The sequence below is a fragment of the Sminthopsis crassicaudata genome, chromosome 5 (assembly GCF_048593235.1).
Source record: "Sminthopsis crassicaudata isolate SCR6 chromosome 5, ASM4859323v1, whole genome shotgun sequence".
NCBI lineage: Eukaryota > Metazoa > Chordata > Mammalia > Dasyuromorphia > Dasyuridae > Sminthopsis > Sminthopsis crassicaudata.
Genome location: NC_133621.1, coordinates 21,848,527 through 21,872,186, shown reverse-complemented (window position 1 = coordinate 21,872,186; position 23,660 = coordinate 21,848,527). Strand labels below are relative to the sequence as shown.

The 23,660-nt window shown below is 35.9% G+C and overlaps 1 protein-coding gene across 2 annotated transcripts in view; it reads left to right on the top strand.

Moving 5' to 3' along the window:
- RBMS3 (RNA binding motif single stranded interacting protein 3) overlaps positions 1-23,660 on the top strand; it is a 1,412,069-nt gene that overhangs the window by 840,361 nt on the left and 548,048 nt on the right. The window contains exon 6 of one of the 2 annotated variants that reach the window (XR_012482314.1): positions 9,140-9,312. Coding sequence is in view for 1 of the 2 variants with exons in the window: in XM_074267882.1 (XP_074123983.1) it covers positions 9,137-9,312 (176 nt within the window). In the remaining variant the exon portion in view is untranslated. Of the gene's footprint in view, positions 1-9,136; positions 9,313-23,660 lie in introns of both variants that reach the window. The other variant, XM_074267882.1, reaches the window with a different exon arrangement.

Sequence of the window (23,660 nt, the reverse complement as noted above, 5' to 3'; positions counted from 1 at the left end):
GTCTGTATAGGAAATCATCACATCGATCTTGGTTTTTCACGTGCACTCGATGTGCCTGTAGCTGTAGTTACGGTGTTCCGTCTCCGATTTTCTGTCCACATTGAAGTTGGGATCTGAGGAAACAAGGTTAAGTGAAATTATGCTACAGCGAGATGAATCCAATAGCCTACAGCGACCTTATCCACAGAGCAATGGATTACATGTGTGTCCTGTAAGTTAAATAATGTATGATTGAAGGCAGGAATGTGGTTTGTATTCACTTTTTTTTTTTTTGGATAGTAAGAAAGTACACATAGCAGTCCCATGGGAGATTTTATCCAAGGCTCTGCCCTTGAGTGGATTAAAAGGTACAAATACCACTGAGCTGGAGAATGAATCAGGAAGACCAGCAGTCAAGTGGCCTGGATGTTTGATAGGCTTCCTGACCATTCCAAAACCACCAGCCCAACTACCTCAAGTGGCTGCCAAAGCGCCAGATGCTGCTAATAAAACTGACTGCATTCCACTTGGCATCTGGACCCTGTGACTCCCATCCAAGGGGAATTGTTGGAGGGGAAAATGTTTAAAATTCTCTTTGTAAAGAAAAAAAAAAGCTGTGTTTTTAATCAGGGATAGAAATATGTTTCAGGCCTAGCCTGCTGCAAATGAGGCAGAGGACAATAACATCTTGGTGACAGCAGGTAAAGAAAGCTCAGTTTTAAGTGGGCAGGATATGCTTGGCGCTGGGTTGGTCGGTGGCTTTTAAAGACAGCTGATGGACATGGAGCAGTCATTCAATGCCATTTTCCAGTAGGGGCTTCTGAGTCAGTTGTCAAATGACTTAATGATGTGCTTGGGCCAAGAATACAAACTCTGTGGAGGTGGAGTTGATGACCTACCTAGAGGCTAAAAAGGGCTAAAGGAAGAGGAAAAGAAGGAAGGAAGGAAGGAAGGAAGGAAGGAAGGAAGGAAGGAAGGAAGGAAGGAAGGAAGGAAGGAAGGAAGGAAGGAAGGAAGGAAGGAAGGAAGGAAGGAAGGAAGGAAGGAAGGAAGGAAGGAAGGAAGGAAGATAGAAGGAAGGAAGGAAGGAAGGAAGGAAGGAAGGAAGGAAGGAAGGAAGGAAGGAAGATAGAAGGAAGGAAGGAAGGAAGGAAGGAAGGAAGGAAGGAAGGAAGGAAGGAAGGAAGGAAGGAAGGAAGGAAGGAAAGGAAGGAAAGGAAGGAAGGAAAGGAAGGAAGGAAGGGAAGGGAAGGAGGGAGGGAGGGAGGAAGGAAGGTAGGGAGGGAGGGAAGAAAGGAAGAAAAAGAAAAAATTCAAGATGCTTAAAGTTCTAATTAGAAGTAGAGCTCATTCCATAGTTTTAAATATTCCTCTTGGCTTAGTCATTAAATTATGAACTCCTGGAGGACAAGGACCATCTTTTACCTCCTTTTGTTTCCCAGGCTTGAAACAGAATAGAAAGAAAATGAATGATGAAGCTAAATCCATTTTTAATCTAACTACAGCTCTACCACTTTCCCCCGGTGGCCAGGGCTCTATAGATTCATATACTCTGATAGGAGGACGTTAGATTGAATGTCGTTTCTCTAACAACTCTTCCAACCTTAGATTTATGAACCTATGATCTGCAAAAATTATAGGTAGCATTTATACAATGCTTTGAACTTATTGTATTATTATACCCTCACAACTTTCATATGAGATAGGTGTCATTATTACCCCCATTTTGCAGATGAGGAAGCCAAGGAAAAGTAAGTCAAAAATTTTTAATATATTTGAATTTTTTTTTTCCTAATGGTTCAAACTGATTTAAAGTACAAAGTTAACAAAAAAACTACACCCATCTTAAAGGAAACAAGATCTGCCAAGGAAGATGAGCAGCTTCAGTCTGGAAGCCAGCACTGCTGTGACCCATTAACTCTACAAGGTTATTTATGTTTCATTTGGGGAGAGATGCTTTCGTGTGGTCATCTTTTCTTTCTGGCAGGAATGACACAGGGAAATCTAATTTCTTATTTTTCCCTAATTAAATCATCATGAGTCTATATACTCCCAGGCACTCTGTGAATCTTCTGACTACTGCTTTGTTGTTTAAAAGTTATAGATTTTGAAAATTGTTTGTAAGAAGAGGAGAATATGTAAGCCATAAAACTAGGTGAGGATACCAAGTGCCTAGTGCTACTGGAATCATTCAAACCGTCGGTGCAATCCCTCTGTTTTTTATTTGAAACCTTTGTTACCACACATGACTATATGTTGGCAATCTGGAATGAATGTCTGACCTACTGTCAGGAGATCAGGTCCTATTTCTGAAATTGGAACTGTCCCCATAGCAAGTCCTGTCTTCTCTTTTGGTCTCTGTTTGCTCATCTGTGAAAGGATGTTTTGGATCAGATTATCTCTTGTTTTAGTTCACTAAGAGAATACTTAACACAGTATAGAAAATGTAGTAAGTGCTCAATAAATGCTTGTGATTTGTTAACTAGAAAAAGATAGTATTATATGAAAGGTTAGTGAACCCTATAAAGAAAGGAGTTACAGCTATGGGTTGGCCATACAAAATGGAAAGAAAGAAGATCTGCAGAGTTTATAAACTGTAACAATGCACTAGAGATGAGAATAGTGGGATGGCAGAATTAAGAAATATTGTGCAAACAACAGAATTGCAAAAAGTATAACAAAAAGAATCAAGAAAATGGGAAAGTTATGGAGGAAAACTATCACAGAAGGAAAATTGAGGGAGGAAATTGAAAAAGAAAATACATATTTTTAAAGGGTTATAGAACATAGACAAGTTCCACTTTACAAAATCTGATAATATTAGAGCTGATTATTTAGGTTCATTTTATTGAATGAGAATGACTATTTTAGGATTTTTATGTGGCGACCACACTAGCACCCTGGGTATCTTAGAATCAGCTAGAGTCAAGATAAGCAAAAGTCTTTATTCTAGGTCTTTAGTGGTAGAAGTGAAGAGAGTGGATGTGAAGGATCTCTGCGACCTCACCTCTTTGTCTCTCTCACCAAAGTGACTCTGGCTAGTCTCACTCCACCTCCTAGTCCCTCCCACAATTCTCTGTATACCCCAAATGATTGGGCCAGCACAGGATAGTGGGAAGGGCCATTTTCCAAACATATTCTTATAGAGTATTGTCCAATCAGTAATTAGCCTCAAGTGTTTGATGATCCAACCCCAGTGCATTGGCTCCAAGAGTTTCAGCCCTTCACATCTTTAAAAAGAAAATGCTAGGATTTGTATATGCAAATTTTATATGATGAAGGTATGACCATTTTATATTAATTTTAAAATCAAATATATATATATATATGTCATAACATATATTCATTTATATATTGGTGTATTTATTGGTGTACAGGCAGACATATATGCATGCGAGTACAGATTAGAAGAACTGATGCAGAAACTTGCGATGGTTAGAATGCAGAAGAAAAGACTTAATGGTGGGGAGGGGGGGGAAGACAGTCCAAAGGATTGTAAGAAAAAGTAGAATTTTTCTGCTTGGTCCCACAGGACAGAATTTTGAATATGTACATGCACAAGTATATACACCTCTCTTTTTTTAAGGAAAAAAAAACACATAAGTTTGAATATTGATGTTGAAAAAAAGTGTTTTGAATTGTCAAGAAATATAAATCATAGATATTTTAGTAACAATTTCAAAATCCTTTTAAGGGAAAAATCAATATCCATGAAGTCACAAAGGCCTTGGTCGCATTATGGACTATATCTACAATTACAAAGGGGCTGCTTTGCTGACTAATTTTATCGTAAGCCGACAAAGTAAAGGCTAATTTTATATGTATTCTTCCAGAGCTGTCACTGGCATCACTCATGGAATCCCAGACTCTCGGAGCTGGAGGGGACCTCACAGGCCAATATACCATCTGGTCCAACTTGTATCATGTTAGGCTATGTGCAGTATGTCAAGGCTAGATCTTAGCACGGTATTATATTAGGCATGTTCATTCAATCAACAAGCATGTTATTAAGTGCCTACCATCTGCCAAACACTAGGAATACAACGTCAAAATGAAAACCATCCTGGTCCTCAGAGAGTTTACATTTTCCTGAGGGAAAGGATACATGTGATATCTATCTATCTATCTATCTATCTATCTATCTATCTATCTAGATATTATATTATATATATATGTATATATATATAATATATATGTGTATGTATGTATATATGTATATATAATATATATATGTGTATGTATATATGTATATATAATATATATGTGTATGTATGTATATATGTATATATAATATATGTGTATGTATGTATATATATATAATATATATGTGTATGTATGTATATATGTATATATAATATATATGTGTATGTATGTATATATGTATATATAATATATGTGTATGTATGTATATATATAATATATATGTGTATGTATGTATGTATATATATATATATATATATATATATATATATATATATATATATATATATATATATATATATATATATATATATATATATATATATAATTCCCTAAATGAAAAGGTAATCATGGGAGAAAGGGGATGTCAGAGGACATTTCATGTAAAGGAATATCTTGGAGCTGAGTTTCAATAAATGTAACAACTGTTGATCAATAAATTAGTTGGTGAGTTAGCCAATTCCTATTCATTTCTTCCTCAGCTTCCTTCAAATACCAACTCAAATCCTGCATAAGATTCTTGCAGCTATTGGTGATTTATCCCCTGCAATCACCTTCAAACCCCCTCCCCATTTCTTTTTTGTGTCCAGTTGTTTCATATTATCTCTCTTATTGGAATAGGATCTCCTTGAGGGCAGGAACTATGTATATTTTTTAAGAATCTGCAGGGCTTCACTTTGAGGTATATCACATATCATAGTCGCTTAACAAATTCTTCTTAACTGAGCGGATATAAATTGTGGTAAGTACCATGTTAAATCTTAGAAGCATGAGACACTGACCAAGTCATCAAAGGGCACATAGCCTCCTTGTGAACTAAAAAAAAAAAAAAAAAAAACAAATAAACAAATAAACAAAAATACTCAGAGAGACACCAAAAATAGTTAAGCACCTCCAGATATAGGAGACAACAAGGAAACAAGTTCTTCTTGCTTGTAAACAGATGAAAATGGATGACTGCTAGTCTTTTCACTCTGAAATTCTATGATGCCATGACTTTGACAGTGAGCATATATGTTGATTTTGCTAGATCTTCAGAAAAGGAAGATTCAGTGTGATCTAGAAGGTGAAGACAGATTATAGAAGCTAGTCTAATGTGCTTGGATTTGACCTTGTAAGCATTGAGTACCCATTGTAGATTTTTGAGCATGGCAATGCTTTAATGACAGTGTTATCAAGAAATTAATTATGTGCCTGGATATAGACTGGTTTGGAAGAGTAACAAGATATAGGGAGATCATATAGGTCAGAGATATCAAACTCATGGCCCATCCACATGCCCACAAAACACTGACTGAATCACATTAAAACATAATTGGAATGTTTAATGAAATAAATAAAAAATCAATGCAACATAGATAATGCTAATTTATAGTTTTCTGAGTCATTATGTGGCTGGTAGCACTCAATTTCTATTGGAGTTCAATATCATTGTGCTAGGTCACTGAATCTGGAAAGTTTGCCCCAAAGTGCTAAGATTCTGAACTGATATAGTCATGGGAATAAAGAGGAAGGTGATAGTCCAAGTGGAATTTTAATGGAGGAATGATAGCTCTTAAACTTGGATGCTAAGGAATATTCAATTATAAAGAATGAAAGAGGAAGAGGATGACCCAGCGGTACTGGGCTTGACAAATAGGAGCTTGTTGACTGACATGGGTGGGATATGGCCTTAGAATCAGAAGATTCGACCTTGAATCCTGGCATCGACAATATTTATGTGACTGGACAAGTGGGCCACTTAGCCTCTCGGTTTCCTCATTTGTAAGATAGGGATAATATTTTATAGTTGCCTGCCTCAAAGGCATGTTGTAGAAAATGGGCTTTGTTAACATTAAAGTCAACGAGATAGTAATTACCTACCTTGCGGGAGACATTGATAACTAGATATACAAAAGATATATGTATGGTCTTAATGAAGTCTTAATGAAGTTTTAAGCTTTAAGAGCTTAATAGGACTTTTGGAACACCCTGTATAGAGGAGACTGTGGTAATTTCAGAAGAAAAGGCATTCCCAGTAAGGGACCTATAGCTAGCCTTGAACTCCTGACTCCAAGACTAGGGAACTGTGACACAGGGAAAGCTTGAAGGAAAAGAGTGCTTTGAAAGATCCTGCATTATATTTTGTCAAATTCTAAAAAGACAGAACACCATCCAAATAAAGGCACCTTAGGCAGAGCCAACTGGAGTGCAATGACTGGGGCTTTGTTCCAGGGTGCTGACAACACTTGAAAATCTTCAGACTGAATAGAACAGAGTTTAGTATCTGCCAGTCTGAATAAACACTTGGGTCTTAAATGATAAGCTCCCATTTCATCTATCCTAGAAGGGCCTTTTCTTTTTTATGAAGTCTTTGGGTATCTGTCTCTCTACCATAAGATAATTTCTACTCCTCGCTTAAGAATTGAGGGTATTTTTGGGGGGGGAAGTGCTTTTTTTCTTCTCTTGGAACAAATATTTCTTCTTAAGGCTCTGCTTGTGGGCAGTTGGAAATCAAAATCTGGGTCACAGCTGAGGTGACCCTGGGAGTTAGTAGACTAAACATCACTGCGGGCCTTATAATCATAGCATAAGACAGTGTGTGTGACTGGCTCATCCCTCTCTGATCGTGATATCCAAGAGACTCAGCTTGTTGATAGTAAAGAAGCAGAGCCATCTCTAGCCAATATCCAACCACTTTCTGTAACCTATGCCCACCATGTTCTCTCCGTACAACTTGGGGTATTTAAATGTTCCTAGTTACATCTTTTGAATGAGACAATTGAGGCCCTTGAGACTCATCCCTCCAAATTCTGCCCAGGACTTATATCAGCAAGGCAGTCATTCCTAGAAAATTCCCATTAAGACTTTCATAGAAGTGGAGATCAGTAAAAATGTTTGATGGGAGTGTAGTGAATGGGAGGGTTTACAAAATTGTGTCCTTGTATACCTATAGCTCAGAGATTGGAAAAAACATTTAATGCTTAGAAAACCTTAAAGCACTCTATAAATATTATTTCTTATTATTTAGTCAATTGCTCAATCTACAATCAATAAGAATTAAGTACATGCTAGGGTAGAAGTTCATACCCTTTTTGTGTTGTGGATCCCCTTGGCAGTCCAGAGAGCCCTTGTCAGAATCAAAATTTTAAATAAATAAAATAAAATACATAGGAAAATAATTAAAAATAAAACACATCAGAAAATAAATAAAATAAAATACAAAGGAAAGCAATTATAATGATCCATATATTAATATTTTCTACATCTTTCTCTCTCTCTATATATATATGTATATACATATATATACTATATATATATATATATAATTACAATATATACCCATATCTGTATTTTAAAGTTTACTAACTCCAGGTTAACAATCTGTGGCATAGATCAAGACCTATGTTGAGTTAGTTATAAATTTGAAATGGAGGGATTGGCAGTGATATTTCATTGATATAACAATTTCTCAGAAAAATAAATTCTTTTCTCTGGTGGTAATATTTAGTCTTATGAGCTTTGCCTAGAGCACTGAGGTGCTGTGACATGAACAGGGTCCCACAGCTATATGATTCACAGTTGAGATTTGAATGCAGGTCTAACTGGCTCCAAAGTCAGTTTTCTTTTCATGGTGCCTTTATGATGTCTTTATGTTTTTTGCTGGCTTTCAATTGAACTCACTAAACAGCTATTAAATGTCAAGTTTGTACCACAAACTGTGCTGGCTTTCAGAAATACAGAGACAAAAACATTCAAACAGCTTACATTCTATTAAGGACAATATAAAGTATTTATAAAGTTCTATGGGAACACTTTTACGTGGAGAGACCTCTAACCACTGGATGGGAGAGGGTACATCAGTTGGGCTTGAAATCTAGTAGATACATTCTATGTCTGTTCTTTTTTTTAAATTTTTAAAATTTTTTTTTTAATTTTTTATGTCTTTTCTTTAAATATATCTAAATAGATGCATCTTTATTAAATATCCTGAGAGGCATCCATGGCAAAAAGCTGGGCTTAGAAGATCTGGTTTGAAGCCAAGCCTCAGACACAGACTAATTATATGACCTTAGGCAAGTCACTTAACTGAGCAGTGCTCCAGGCAACTTCTAAAATGATTATTTCCAGGGAAGCTGCCAAATGTATCAGTAAAGGGAGCTTTATCAATGAGTTCTCTAAACAAAAGAAATCAAGAATGTAATTAAAAAACAAACAATAACTATGGAGCATCATGGGATCATAGAGTCCTAGATCTAGAGTTGGAATGAACTCCAGAGGCCAATCTTTTACAGATGAGGGAACTGAGGACCAGGGTAGGTAATCAACCTTTCCAAGATGGCTGCCCAAGTAGAAAGTTACAAATAGGATGACAACACAGATGTTGGAGTACTTATCTATTGTTCTTTCCACTATGCAATGTCACTCTGTATAGAGATGTCTCATGATCTTTTGGGGTCAATCTTGCCATTTCCAATAAAAAAAAAAAAATTTGTAAAGGAGGTGGATTTAAAAAGGTGGATTATTCAAGAAAGCAATGAAATGGAGTAGAAATTAGAGAGGGGGAAATAGACACCCAAACTGAGAAAGAAGCTAGCAGGAGAAAATGGAGAAAAAGAAGATGAGGAAAAGAAAGATTCTAGAAGACATTAAAGAGGATTGAGAGAACCATTGAAATATTAGCAGAAGGATGACCTCAGACATTATGGGCTATGTCCAATAAACACAATATTCCCAATCTGAGCCTTTCTGTTTTTCCAATCATGACTACATCATAGTTTTCCAGTTTTATTGCCAAAGTCAGAACAATCATATTTAAAAGGAATAGATGCTAAGTACTCAGCTCTGTATGTGTGTGCGAGTGCGTGTTTGTGTGTCCACAAATGCGTCAGCCAGTTGACTTACTTTGTATTTGATCTGATGAGCTGGGAGCTGGTGATGGCCTTGTTTGTCCATTAATGACTCTTTTTGTTTGCAGCAGTCCTATGCACCAGCTCCCCATCCCATGGCTCCTCCCAGCCCCAGCACAAACAGCAGCAGCAACAACAGCAGCAGCAACAACAATAGTGGAGAACAGTTGAGTAAAACCAACTTGTACATTCGAGGCCTTCCACCCGGCACCACGGACCAGGACCTAATCAAGCTGTGTCAGCCGTAAGTGTCTTTAATAATACTTCATAAGCCTTGATTTCCCCCCATGTTATGAATAGTGTGGATAGTTCAACATCCAGTGGACTCACATGTTTCTGATGGCAGCTGTTTGGCAGTTCTTGTGGACCATGAGTTCACTAGCATGAGTGAACGATATAACGGCAGGGAAAACAAAGTTAGGACAAATGAAAGGACTCAAAGTCCAGAAAAAGGGAAATGATTGATAGTCTCACTGATGTCTGTTCAAGACAGACTATGCCTTTAGGACTGTGCTGAATTCTGGGTATAATGTTTACAATTTAGAGAAAGTATTGAAATGGCCAGCCCAGAGGGTAAAGAGCCTCAAGGGGATGCTATTGAAGGATCAGTAAAGATGACACAGTGGATAGAGTGTGGAGTGTGAAGTCAGGAATACTCATTTTCCTGAGTTCAATTCTGGCTTCAAAAATTTACTAGCAATGTGACCCTGCACAAGTCACTTAACCCTATTTCCCTATTTGCCTCAGTTTCCTCATCTATAAAATGAGCAGGAAGTGGCAAACCATTCCAGCATCTTTGTCAAGAAAATTCCAAATGGAGTTGGACATAACTGAAAAAAATGACAACAACCACATATAATTATGTGATTTGGTATCTCCTGGAAGACCTATTAACTTCAGAGGACACTAATAGAAACAAGAAGTAAAAGGCAAAAAAGAGGGAAATTTGAGAATTAGGATGAGGAAAGAAGAACTTCTCAGCAATTTAGTCTCCAATGTTATATGAACCACTTTATTAGACAAGATCCCTGGAGGTCTTCAACTAAAAGTTGATGACATGTTGATGGGTTTATTGTAAAGAAGATTCTTGTGTATGTTCCATGTTTCAAAAGCCTTGGAAATCTCTCTGAGAAATTGTTGAGCTTTTTCACTTATAAAACACCTGGCCTTTCGACCATTCATCCTTTGAGTAGAGTCATTCCCAAGGAAGATTATTTGGTCTTTCATTTCACAGCAATATGTACTAAGTTAACTAGGAAGAGGCAGTAATCAGATAGTCAAGTGTCAGTTTAATAATAAGCATTCATTAAAAAAACAAGCATTTATTAAGCTAAATGCCAGTTGTTGTGCTAAGTTCTAGAGAATAAAACAAAGGCACAAAGATAATACTTGCCCTCAAGGAGTTTGAAGTCTAATCAACTAATATGGGTTAAGACCACCCAAAATGGAGCCCTTACAGGATTGGTTTTAGGATTGGGACCTGTTTGATGATGTTGATCTGATTAGTTATACCTATATTTGTTGTTGTGGAATCATTCCAATCCTGTCTAAATCTCCATGACTCCACTTGGTGTTTTCTTGGCAATGGTACTCTAGTGTTTTGCTATTTCCTTTTCCAACTCATTTTACAGATGAGGAAACTGAGGTTAACTGAGGAGTGAATGACATGCCCAGGATCATGCAGCTAGTAAGCTGAAGCTGAATTAGAACTAAGGTCCTCCTGACTACAGTGCCAGCACTCTATCCACTAAGCCAGATTGCTATGTGTATATGTAATTTGTCTAGATATAGTTTTTATCACCAAGTACTAAAAGATTGTTAAAACAATATGTTTCTTGCTGCCAAATATCTCATAGTATGGCTGGTTCTAATAAAAGAGTGACATAAAAATGTCAGAAAATATAACTTCATCATAATAACTGGCATTTATATTATTATTTCTGGTTTTCAAAGTTCTTTCCTTACAACAACCTTGAAAGGCAAGTTTTGAAAGCACCATTTTCCCCATATTCCAGATGTGCCTACAAGAGGAGTATCACAGTTTAGCAAATGGCTGAGCTAGAAATGAACATCGGCTTCCACTTAACGATTCTTTCCCTGACATGCTTTTTATAGTATTTTCCTTAATCAAATTTATTCTTTTATCTTATTTTAATGTGAAAGGAATATTGTCTCTCCAATTTGAGGGTCTGAGTTCAAATTCTACCTCTTCTGCTTCGTGATTGTGTGATCTTGAGGAAGTAACTTAATATATCTATTTTTCTCATCTGTAAAATTAAAGTTGAATTCTGAGATCTATTGAGTGCTGGATCTCAATCTATGATCAATCATGATAAAAGACTCCCCAAATAGAAAATCGCTTCATCAGTATAGATCTTACCTGTGACGTTTGAGCCCCAGAGAGGTTAGTTGTAATCATGGTCCATAAATCAGTAAGAGAATAGGCTGAGACTAGCAAAAATCTGACTCTTTCTTTGATTTGATAATGTTGCTACTAAATCAGGTTTTTGTATAACTCCACACACATCCTTACATATTTATAGTTTAGAAAACATTGATTTAAAAACTTTTAGATCATGTTAAACTTTACCAACTTGAATACAGCTTACCTTACTTTTGGCATCAGATCTCCTGCTAATATTTTAGCTAGTGAGGTTGAAAATGCTTTTTCTAAAAAGAAATATAAGGGTTTCTAACCCTTTATATTGAAATAAAACATATTAAAATAAAAAGGATTTGGAGTATTTTAAATGACTTGTCCAAAGTCATAGAGCTGGAAATGGTAATAGGATTGGAATTCAGTACTTCCTGAATCCAAGATAAGGACTTCCCTTTAAGGTTTTGCTGCTTCCCTTTACAGCCCTTACTTGATAAAATGTTTTTTTGTTCTGCAAACAATATTGTTTTTGTTTTTTAGTTTGTTTTGTTTTATGAAAAGATCTGAAATGGATTGTCCTAGATTGTTTGGACTCATTTTTAATCCAGAAATCGCTTCTCATAGGATTCTCAATCCGAAGCAATATTGATGCATTTATTTGGCATTTATTTGGCATTCAACAATATTATTTTTGTAGATTTGGCAGGATGTTGCTCAATTGCTTTATTTCATTTTGGCAATTCCTTTAAAAAAATAGAGGATATTTATGTTGTTAATTTTCTAACCTCTAAAGGATTAGAGGAGGAAAACCAAGCAGACAGTATTTATTTTTCTTTGTTCTGGATTTTTGAGAATGGGAGTAAATATCCAAACAGGAAGTGCAGGATAAACTAACTTACAAATACAGAATAAAAGAATCTGTGGCCAAAGTGCAGAGCAGAGCAGTACTCTTCCTACGGATCGGAACTTAAATGTGAATTGTAAATGCATACACTGAACCAAACCCTTTATTTATTTACTTTTTCTCAGAATTAAAGCGTAAGCTAAAACAAAATGGCAGAGTAAAGTTATAGGAAAATGGGACTTCATATATGAGCCAAAAAAAGGCAGCTTATTTCAATATGAGTCTCCCTTTGAATTATTCAACTGCTGTAAGAGATCTTGTCATGCAAATGCAGAGCAAACATTCTTGCTTCCCAAGCATGTCTTTAAAAAAAAAAAAAAAAAAAAAAAAGAAAAAAAGATTTATATTTATGTCAGGACCCTGTCTGTTTCTTCATCCTGGAAAATTTCACTGTTTTTCTTATTGCATAATTTTCTCCTTGATGAGAAAACTTGATGTACTGCAAAAAATTTTGGGTCACAGGGGACCTGAGTTCTAGAGCTATTTAACTCTCACCAAGTTGCTTTATGTCTCTGGGACTCAGTTTCTTCATCTGTAAAATAAGTTAAGAAAGTTACATCTGGCTTCAATGTTCTACAGGTAGACTTTCACTTTTTCTATGAATACAATGACATAAAACTGAAGCATTTGAAATCTTGCCTGGGAGCCATTCTGCCTCAGTGATATGTTTTCTTAATGTTGTTGTTCAATCATTTTAACCATGTCCGACTCTTTGTGAACCCATTTGGGGTTTTCTTGGCAAAGAGATTGGAGAGGTTTGCCTTTTTTTTTTTTTTCTCCAGCTCATTTTAAAGATGAGGAAACGGGGGCAGCTAGATGGCACAAGGAATAGAGCACCAGCCCTGAAGTCAGGAGGACCTGAATTCAAATCTGGCCTCAGACACCTAATACTTCCTAGCTGTGTAACCCTGAGCAAGTCACTTAACCCCAATTGCCTCAGCAGATAATAATAATAAATAAAATAAAGATGAGGAAACTGAGGCAAATAAGGTTAAGTGACTTATGACCTCTTAATAGCCAACCAGACCATGGCATAAGAGCATTTTTTTCCAGTGTATATTTTCCTCCAAGTGTTTGAAGACTATAATCATAAATCCTTTAAGTTTTTAATTAATACTCATTTTACAATGCGTATCTGATCTCTTGTGAGTTCAAAGAGGGACTCTAGACCTGTTCACTATGGTTCCAAAACTGGCTTAGCTCAGTTCAGAAAGGCTCATTGCCTGAAGATTTATTAACTCAGTGGAAACCTGTTTACTAATGTATAGCAGAATCATGATTTGTGATAGTAGAAGGAAGGAGGCATGCCGATGCAATTGAAGAAGCAAGAATAAAACTTCAAATAATTATCTCTACTCACTTTCCCAGTCATCCCTCACTAAAAACAAGCCTCTATTTATCCCCTATAAATATCTGGCTTGATTGTCATCCATTTCCCATCTTTTTAAAAAAATTTTTTTGCTGTGAAATTACAAGTTCTTTCTGATTTCATTTTTTCTGATTTTATAGGAAATGTAATATAGGCTAATACCCATGGTAATAAGATAATAGAAAATACAGAAGTACAAAGAAGGCAGAGACATATTGAATTACCCTGCATTTAGTATACAGTGTTCATATTAATACTAATGAACAGTAAGAAAATTATATTAAAGAAGAAGAAATTCAATTATTTCTCAATGTATAATCCAAGAGCAAAAGGATGTCATCTGAATTTGTAGCATCCCTTTGCAATTCTTATTAAATAGTACCATTAGCATTTATCACCAAAGATCTTGAGATAGAATTATAAGCAAGATAAAACTGAAAAAGAAAATAGAGAAAAATTTCAGCCATGAAGAATGTTTAGCCTCATAGGATCTTGAGGAAATGTCTTTAGATACTTAAATATACCATAGTTTGGATAAACTAATTTATTAAAACTTTGTTGTTTTTTGAAAGACATGGTACATTTCTATAGTCTTCATGTTTTAAGAATACAAAGTCTTGTGATACATGTCTCCATCATCTGGAATTATCATGAAATAAGAACATTTGTTCCTGTTTGAACATGTGACAAATGTTGATTGAAGAAGTCTGTTCTATATGATGATCTCTGAAATGTTGTCTAGTTTTAAAATGTTCTCTATCATCTAAAGCAAGATTGGAGGACCATTTTCCTGCCATGGGCCATTTGGATATTTATAGCATCATTCACGGGTCATATAAATGTATCAAGTTGAAGAACTCAAAAGGGAGGTTGTTTTCATCTACTGTCGTTACAGGCCCAGACCAAATGATTTCATGAGCTGTATAAGACCTGTGGGTTGGTCTCTTCCACTCCTTTGGAGGATGGAAAAGCCTCAGCTCAATGCTAGTGTAATGTGACTTCTAGTACATTATCCATAGGATAATAGACGTAAGATCATAACTGAAGCTAGAGCTGGCAGGAACCTCAGACTTTATTTAGTTCAGCTCTAATTTTATAAGTAAGGAAACTGAGGCTCAGAAAGGCAGATTCAATGATATTCCAAAGATCCCCAAAAGAGTTTCAAAGTCGAAATTTAAAAATCTATCTTCTGATTCCAGAGCCCTCAGTGATCTTCCCACTTGCCATTGCTGCCACTTTCATGGCTTTGAAAATAGGCAACTGACATGGGCCCAGATTATTTTGGAAGCGGAAAGAACCAAAGGAAAAGGAAGAAAACTGGACCATTCTAGAATGACTGCAATTGACAGAGGTCTTTTTGGATTGGCTTTTCAATTAGAAGCTATATTCATAAGAGATTTCTGAAAGACGCCAAATCAACAATTCAAAAATTATCAATTAAATGATTTTTATTTTCAAGATATCAGGAATGAAAAAACAAGAACTAAATAGCCTCTGCACTGAGGGAGAACCATAAGTTCTCAGAGTAGAGGGATGAACCAAAACATGTCAATAAGAAACACCAAGTACAAATGTAAGAGTAATTCAATGGCATTGAACTTGGCATCCTAGGACCCAATATTAATTCCAAGCTCTGCCTTGAGTCTTGTAAACATTAGGCAAGTGATTTAGCTAGCATCTGGTCTTAGTTTCTTCATCTTTAAAATGAGAGGTGACTTTTGAAGTCCTTTGCTGCTCAAGATCTATAATTTCAGAGCAGGCAGTTTGGGAATAAGGAAGAGCTTTTTATAGGAGGGAATACTGAGCTGAATCTTGGAAGAAATTAAGAATCTTAAAAGGGAGGGGAGAGCTCAGGAGAAAGTTCAAGTCAGGTGAAGGGAAGAGAATATGACTAAAGCCACAAAAGTTGGAAATCGAGGGGGTTCTATTAGGAACAGTGAGATTAGTGGGGGGAAAATATTCCATGTTTTTTTTCTTTTTTCCCTTAGCTTTAGCAGCAGAAGGTAGGAGGAAACAAAGGGAGAGCAGAATGAATTTAATGTGAAGATGGACCAGTACAAGCTTTACAAGCCTAATATACCTTGTGGATTAATGACTTTTAGAAGCTCTTAGTCTGTCCTGATCTGTTGGACTGTACCTCCTCCTATAAAAGTTTTAAATTTTACCTATTAGATGCTTCAAAATATTTCCTTAGGGCAAAGAGAAAATGCTCTTTTAAAAAAACAACTAAGTAGTTTCCATAATGAGCATAATTGGAAACAACAATGAAATTCCTATTGAAATGCCCATGATACCTTTCACAGAGGATCCCCAGTGTCTTACAAAGTTTAAGGAATCCTCAAAAAAAAAAAAAAAAAAAAAAAAAAACAACCCTTAAGAATCCCCCATCCACCACTTATGCAAATTATGTGGGCTTAGAAAAGACTGTGGTATAGTGAGCAGAAGGGCCAGCTTTAGGCTCATTTCATTCTCATCTCTAACATATATTTTATGGCAAGGTCATCTCTCATCCCTATATCCACGAAGCCTTCCCATCTGTCTGTCTTGTCTCCTCTTTTTTTGACTGCCTTTGTCTCAAGCTCTTTCTCTGGGAATCTCTTTATTTCTCTATTCCTGATTTTCTCCCTCCATTCTTCAGATGTCTATGTTTATTTGGATGGATAGATGGATATAGTATATATATATATGTGTGTGTGTGTGTGTGTGTGTGTGTGTAGATACATATACATATATGTATATAATTACACATACACATTTATACATATGTATATTTATATGCTTAATTGCATCTTGGTTATGGTCCCTTTTTGTTATTATATTTAGAGTTGATTCCACAATTATCTGAAGCTAAACACAGACAAATGAGCAGGAGAATCCCTACCTAAGTGCCCATATTTTTCCTTCAAGTCCTAGACAAAGGAGCAAGGGAAGCATCTCCCATGTTTCTCTCTGTTCTATGCAAATGTCCTTCTTGCTCACTCCACTTTCTAGATGTCCCTTTAAAGCCATACTGAGCATGTTTCATTTGCAGGTATTTAACAGGAAGGGAGATAGACACTCCTGCAGTGCAACAAGGGAACCAAAGAACTGATATTTGGATTTGATAGGGGCACTCTGCCTGGGCTAATCTCCCAGACTTTCCCCAAGCCATTTGCACCAGCATTTTTATGCCAAGCATGGAATACTGGAGTCAGATTAAGTAGGGAGTCAACTGGTATACTCGGGATGCTCTCATGCCTGAGTCCATTATAAACAGAGTTGGACATTTCTGATAAATGCCCCGACACAATCAAACCTTTTATCAATTTAAAAGGAACCTTGTCACAGTAATCTGTCAAACTGTTCATATACAACTAAAAGAAAACAAGTCATCATGTACCCGGAGTCATTGAATAAACAAGAAATATGTGACTAGGAAATTGCTGTGCTCTTTCATTGAACTTCTTTCTAATAAGAATGGAAGAAAGGAAAGAGAGAAAGGAAAAAAGGAAGGAAGAAAAGGAAGAAAGGAGAGAGAGGAAGAAAGAGAAAGGAAGGAACATAAAAAGAACAAAATAAATAAGAGAAGGAAAGAAGGAAAAGAAATAGGAAGGGAGGGATGGAGGAAGAGAGAGGAGGGAGGGAGGGAGGAAGAAAGAAAAAAGGAAGAAAGAAAGGAAGAAAGAAAGAAAGAAAGAAAGAAAGAAAGAAAGAAAGAAAGAAAGAAAGAAAGAAAGAAAGAAAGAAAGAAAGAAAGAAAGAAAGAAAGAAAGAAGAAAAGAAAGAAAAGTAAAGAAAGAATCATCCCACTACAACTAAACCTTCATTTTTCCAGCAGCTTGGTCAGATTTCCAATCTCTGAGGGAATAGATGAGATGGAAGAGAGAATCCCAGCTTTGATGATCAATCAGACTACCTGCGCCATGGTCCCAGCAAGGAAAGTTTAAATTACTGAGACACTTAAGAAGAGTGCCCACCATCATAACTGTTCAATGTGTCCAAAATAAAACTCATCTTTCCCATCACAGTGTCCTATCTACTAACCTTCCCCTTTTATATTGAGAAGGCTTCCAAATTGTGAATTCCAGGGCTAGGAGGAGACTATAGGATGAAGGGAACAAATCTTGAGTACAGTCTGGAAAGAAATGAGACCAAACTAAGGAACTGGTTCCTGTTCTAAGTACAGGAAGTCATCAAAGATTTTTAGGCATTTGTGTGGTATGGGATGTCTTGTGCTTTAGGAGATTATTTTAACAGTGGTATGGAAGATCCACTGAAGATGGTGGAGTCTGGAAGCAGGGAGGCCAGGTCAGAGGCTGTTGCTGTAGGTTGGTCAAGTAGTGATGGAATCTGGAAAAAAAGGGACCATATGTGAAATGTGTGGTGGTAGAATTAAGCATGAATCATAGTACTTGACAAGTGTTTGGAAATGGAAATGAAGAGGTAATTTCATGTCAGAACATTTCATAATAATAATGATAGTGATAATTTATTATTACTATAATCTTCATTATTATAATTATTTATAATACTAATAACACAACCTTGTTGGTGTTCCCATTGTTCAGATGAGTTGACTGAGGCTTCCATAATTCAGATGAGTTGATTGAGACAAAGGGAGATTAAATTACTCATAGGAAGTCACAACTAATAGGTCTGTAAATCATGATTTGAATCCCTCTTTCCTGCTATAATATTTCAATTTTTATGCACACAGTCTCTCTGAAGTAATTCAGACCTCTATTATGTAAATCATTCTGTAGAGTAGGAGATTCTTCTCAGGTATAAATAAGAAGACTCTGATTTTCCTTCATGTAAATCCCAACTTTGATATTCTAAAAGAATTTCCACATATCAAGTTTATTAAAAAGAGAGAGAGAGAGAGACAAAAGAAAAGAAACAACAAAAAAAGAAAGTTAATGCTACTTTTAGAAGGTTTGTCAACATATCAACTCTTTTGTGCCTTTCTTTTGGTTATTCATTTTTTAATTGAGATCTATGATTGTATTAGTATGAGTAATTCCAATATGAATACTCTCCATTTTTATGGGTTTACAATTTCTCTTTTATTTAATAAATAGAATATTGGCTTCAGAGAGAGGAATATTAGAGGTCAAATCTGGTCTCAGACATTTATAAGATGTATGATCTTGGCCAAGTCATTTAACCTCTATTTATCTCCATCCTGTAAAATAGAATCAAAATAGCACCTTCTTCCTAAGGTTATTGTAAAGATAAAAGGAGACGATATTTGTAAAGATTTTTGCAAACCTTATAGCATTATGTAGTTGTTAAGTATTTATTATTAGAGAAATTCCAAGACTCCTGAGAAGTTAGACAATGCAGACACTGCAAATAAGAGACAGTATTTGAAGCTACCTCTTCCTGACTCCAAGACCAGCTCTCTATCTATCATCTTCTGCTAATTCACCCTTGGGAAGTAGAAATATTACGAAGGTTATTTCTTACCCAATGTGTCACCCTGCCTCTATATGCTTGTGGTAAAGATCCATCACAAACTCTGAAAATTTAGTCTTGGCCCACCTGGGACTATAACATGCTTTCATGGTATCTCAGATCCATGATCTCATCATATGGTTTCATCCTCTCACCGGCTCCAACAACTCTTCTTCTTAAGTGACTTGTGTCTAATTTCTCTTATAAATTCTTCAACAGGAGTCTTTCTCCCATAGCGGGGCCTTCCTCTTGATTTGTTGAGCTTGGACATCAAATTATTCTTTGGGTCTCGCTACTTCACTGCACCCCCCCACTTATCCATTCATATATCTCGCCAAGGTTGTCCTTTACGCTTCTCAAAGACATATAAATTCAACATAAGACACAGTTTGAAAACCTTTATATTTAGAGTGTCTGGGAATATTACAATTCCTTTTAAAAATCAGATAGAATTCTGTAGGCGATAGTGAAACCCAGAACGCCAGCTTTGATTCATTGAATTGGATAATGTAGTTTAAAAGTTCTCTGTTGTCTGAGGTAATTGGTGTGTGTTACCATTTTTATGGAGTAGCGACTAGATTTTTATTGATGAGTCAATAGCTTGGGAGTGATTTTTTTTTAGGTTCAGTCATTTTTGTAAGCTAATTGTGTGCTTTATGGTGGCTATATTTTAATTTAGTGATTTTTCCCTCCTGTGTTATTCTAACAAACTATCCTTTTATTTGTCCTCCTTCTTTGCCACCTCTCCCTTTCTATGTTACACTATTATATTTGCTTTGACATTGGAGAGTAAGAGACATAAGTTATTGAAATATTGATTAAAGAAATGGTAAATGCACACACACAACAAATTTAGCAAAGCTAGTTAATATCAGGCAATGAAAAAGGGCATGGATTTAGAGTTAAATGGTCTGGGTTCTAATCCTGCTTCTGCTACTTACTACTGTGTGCATTCAACAATTCTCTGGGCCTCAGTTTGCATCATTTTAAAGTTAAGAAGTTGGATTAATTGATTTCTAAAAGCCCTTCATAGTTTCATTTCAAGAATGAGGGGGAACATGGGATGATGGCTGTAATGCTGGACATCAAAGTAGGAAAAACAGGATTCATGTCTTCCTGATAATTACTTGCTATGAGTTAATAATCACTTCAGCAAATTCTCAGAGTCTTTATGCATAAAGTTAAAGAAAATAGGTATCCCATTGTAGTTTTCAACTTTAAAACAAAGACTGAAAATACTTAGTAGAAGGCATAATGCCTACTAACAGGTTTATCAGGGTTCATGTGACAAAATTCATAAGCGCTCTATCAAATGCCATACTCAGCAAATAGTAGGTGCTTAATGAATGCTGATTGAATGAATGAATGAGCAAAATTGTGGTATCAAAGAAAGAACACTGGACTGGGAAAAAGAGAACTAGGTCTTATGTATAATCTGCCTCTAAAGTGTGATCTTGGAAAAGTCACTTCCCTTTCCAGGGTCTCAGTCTCATCATCTGTAAAATTAAAGCAATAGATTAGATGAGCTTGAAAATCACTTGAAGGTCTACTATTCTAACTCACTGTCTTTCTTGCATATAGAAGGCTCTGAATAATCAATGCTATTTTTTTTGCATTGAATTAAATCATCTTTCTTCTTTATTATTCATTGACTCTTTATACCTCTCTAACCAAGAGATTTTCTACTGCAGATTTCAGGGATTTTGCTTTATTCAGGCAGGGTGTTGGATAGAGTTCTGGACCTAGAGTCCAAAGACTTGAATTCATATTTGACCTCAGCACCTGCATGAGCCTGGGAAAGTCATTTAACTTTTGTTTGCTTTAATCCACTGAAGAAGGAAATGGCGAACCTCCCTAGTATCTTTTCAAGCAAACTACACAGACAGTGCTCTTAATGAAGTCAAACATTTCTGAACAAAATAATTTCATTCTAGTTATTGTTGCAGCAGCTGGAACATGAAGTCCTTAGAATCCTGGACATGGCATCCAGGAAAAATCAAATCAAATCCTGCTTTTGACATTAGCTCCTTAGGCAAGTCACTCAAATGCTTTCTGCCTCAGTTTCTTCATCTGTGAAATGCTTATAATACTCATATTCACTGTACCATTGGGTAACAAATTAGGGAGTGGGGATCAAAAATGGCTTCATAGAGGAACTGAGCCATGGAAGAAGCAAAGGGAATATTGTTTTAATATTATGCTATGCAATATTAATACTATGCAAGAGAACAATAGGAAATGATATTTACTTGGGTAGCAGTTACTCAAAGCATAGATTACATGAATGAAGAAATAAACCTGGAAACTAGGCTGAGTAAATTATGAAGGAGTTTTAATTTTTCAGAAAGGAAACTGAGGGCCATGAAAGATCCATGACTTCAGTTGAAATCATGTTTCTTATTCACACTAACTTCATGTTCATGAGCAAATCATTAAATTCCTTGGAGTCTCTATTTTGTCTTTTGTAAAATGGGTGTAGCACTTTCATTACCCTCCTCATGTGATTGTTACAAGGAAGGCACACTGCAGATCAAAGACCACTGTATTAACAGGAGCCTTTATGAGTTATTGAATAGAATTTTTGTCAATTTCTCTAAGATGACCTGGAGGAAGCAACCAGGTAAAAGAAAAAGGCTTGGTCTTATTAATCTAACTTTACATGGGTATTTCAATATAGTATATTCTGTATCATGGACAGAAAAACTTGAGTTCAAGTATTGCCTCTAAAACATACCAGCTATGGAACCATGAATAAGAAATTGTTCAATGCCTTGCAGCCCCAAGAAACTGTCTATGACATAGACATCGTCTATGTCTATAAATTATAGATCTACAGTAGCATGATTACTTCCATAATGGGATTTCTCACCCTCATGAAATTATAGACCTTGATCAAAAGGGAAAAAAATGGCAGGCCGTATGACTAGCATGACTTATTCAATTTATATACATATGCTGTATTCATGATATTCATGTGTGCATATATCATGGAGCTATTGCCATTCACTAGAATTTATTTATTTATTTATTTTAATTTTCTGAGGCTGGAGTTAAGTGACTTGCCCAGGGTCACACAGCTAGGAAGTATTAAGTGTCTGAGACCAGATTTGAACTTGGGTCCTCCTGAATTCAGGGCTGGTGCTCTATCCACTGCACCACCTAGCTGCCCCTAGAATTTATTTTTTTAGGCTTTAGGTACTGTTTTGGAATATTTCTGATAACCTTTCCCATCCTTCTGATTATGATTTAACCAGTACCCATAATGCAGTACACTTATGAACATATATCTTTGCACTGAACTTGGAAGGTTCTATTAAATAAATGCTTTTGCTCATCTCATCTACTACTATTTCCATCAACTGCTTCAAGTCTTTTCCTTTTTTCTCTTAATTTATGATTGGCGCTCTGTTGCTATGTATTTTTCTTCTTGTCATCTCATGTGTGAGTGTATCTGTGTGTGCATTTGTCTGTTTGTATTTTATCTCCCTATTTAACTGTCTACTTGTTAGTGGTAGGAACCCTATCTTCAGCTTCTTAGGCACTAAATCATAGTTGCCAGATCTTTGTGTTTCACATGATGACTATTTATGATATAGTATTAAGGAAATAAATGACAACAGCTATGATTGCCTTGAGACAAACTTTTCCCTACAATTCAAAACAATTCTTACTTTGTAATACAGGTTTCTCATTTTAGAGAAGTGCATTTCCACTTGATACTAGGAAAACCTTCTGAAAAAATACAAATATAAAGACAAAAATATATATATATATTTTAAAATTTGAGTTTTTCTTTGTGTATTTCACTGCATTGCTATGACAAGTAAATGCAACTTGTGTATCAGTACAGACATTTGAGATAACTTTCATTATACCCCTACTAAAATATTGAGTTTTTTAAAGGTGACATAAGTGTATATAGATGGTCATATCAAATAAATTTCTTAGTATTTCTTTTGAAAGAAATTTTATTTATTTTATCCAATAAATATCTTACCAATCTTTACTTGCTTGAAAATTATTGATATGAGTTACGTCAAAAAGTAATAAAAGTCTATCATGTTGGAGGTGCTCAAGTGGAAACTGTTTGATTATTTGTCAATTATAATATTGACAAGATTATGGCCCCAGGATTGGTGGGATTGGATATATCATCGTAAGTACATTCCAGCTTTAAGGTTAGAATTCTGAGATGAACTGATCTGTGGTCTGTGATGTAATAGCTTCAACTCTTAAAAAAGTTTCTAGGAGCAGAGTAATTTTGACTGGTGCCTTGCTGTGATATGGAAGAGGGGGAAGAGAAGGAGGAAGAAGAAGGAAGGAAGGAAGGAAGGAAGGAAGGAAGGAAGGAAGGAAGGAAGGAAGGAAGGAAGGAAGGAAGGAAGGAAGGAAGGAAGGAAGGAAGGAAGGAAGGAAGGAAGGAAGAAAGGAAGAAAGAAAGAAAGGAAGGAAGGAAGGAAGGAAGGAAGAAGAAAGAAAGAAAGAAAGAAAGAAAGAAAGAAAGAA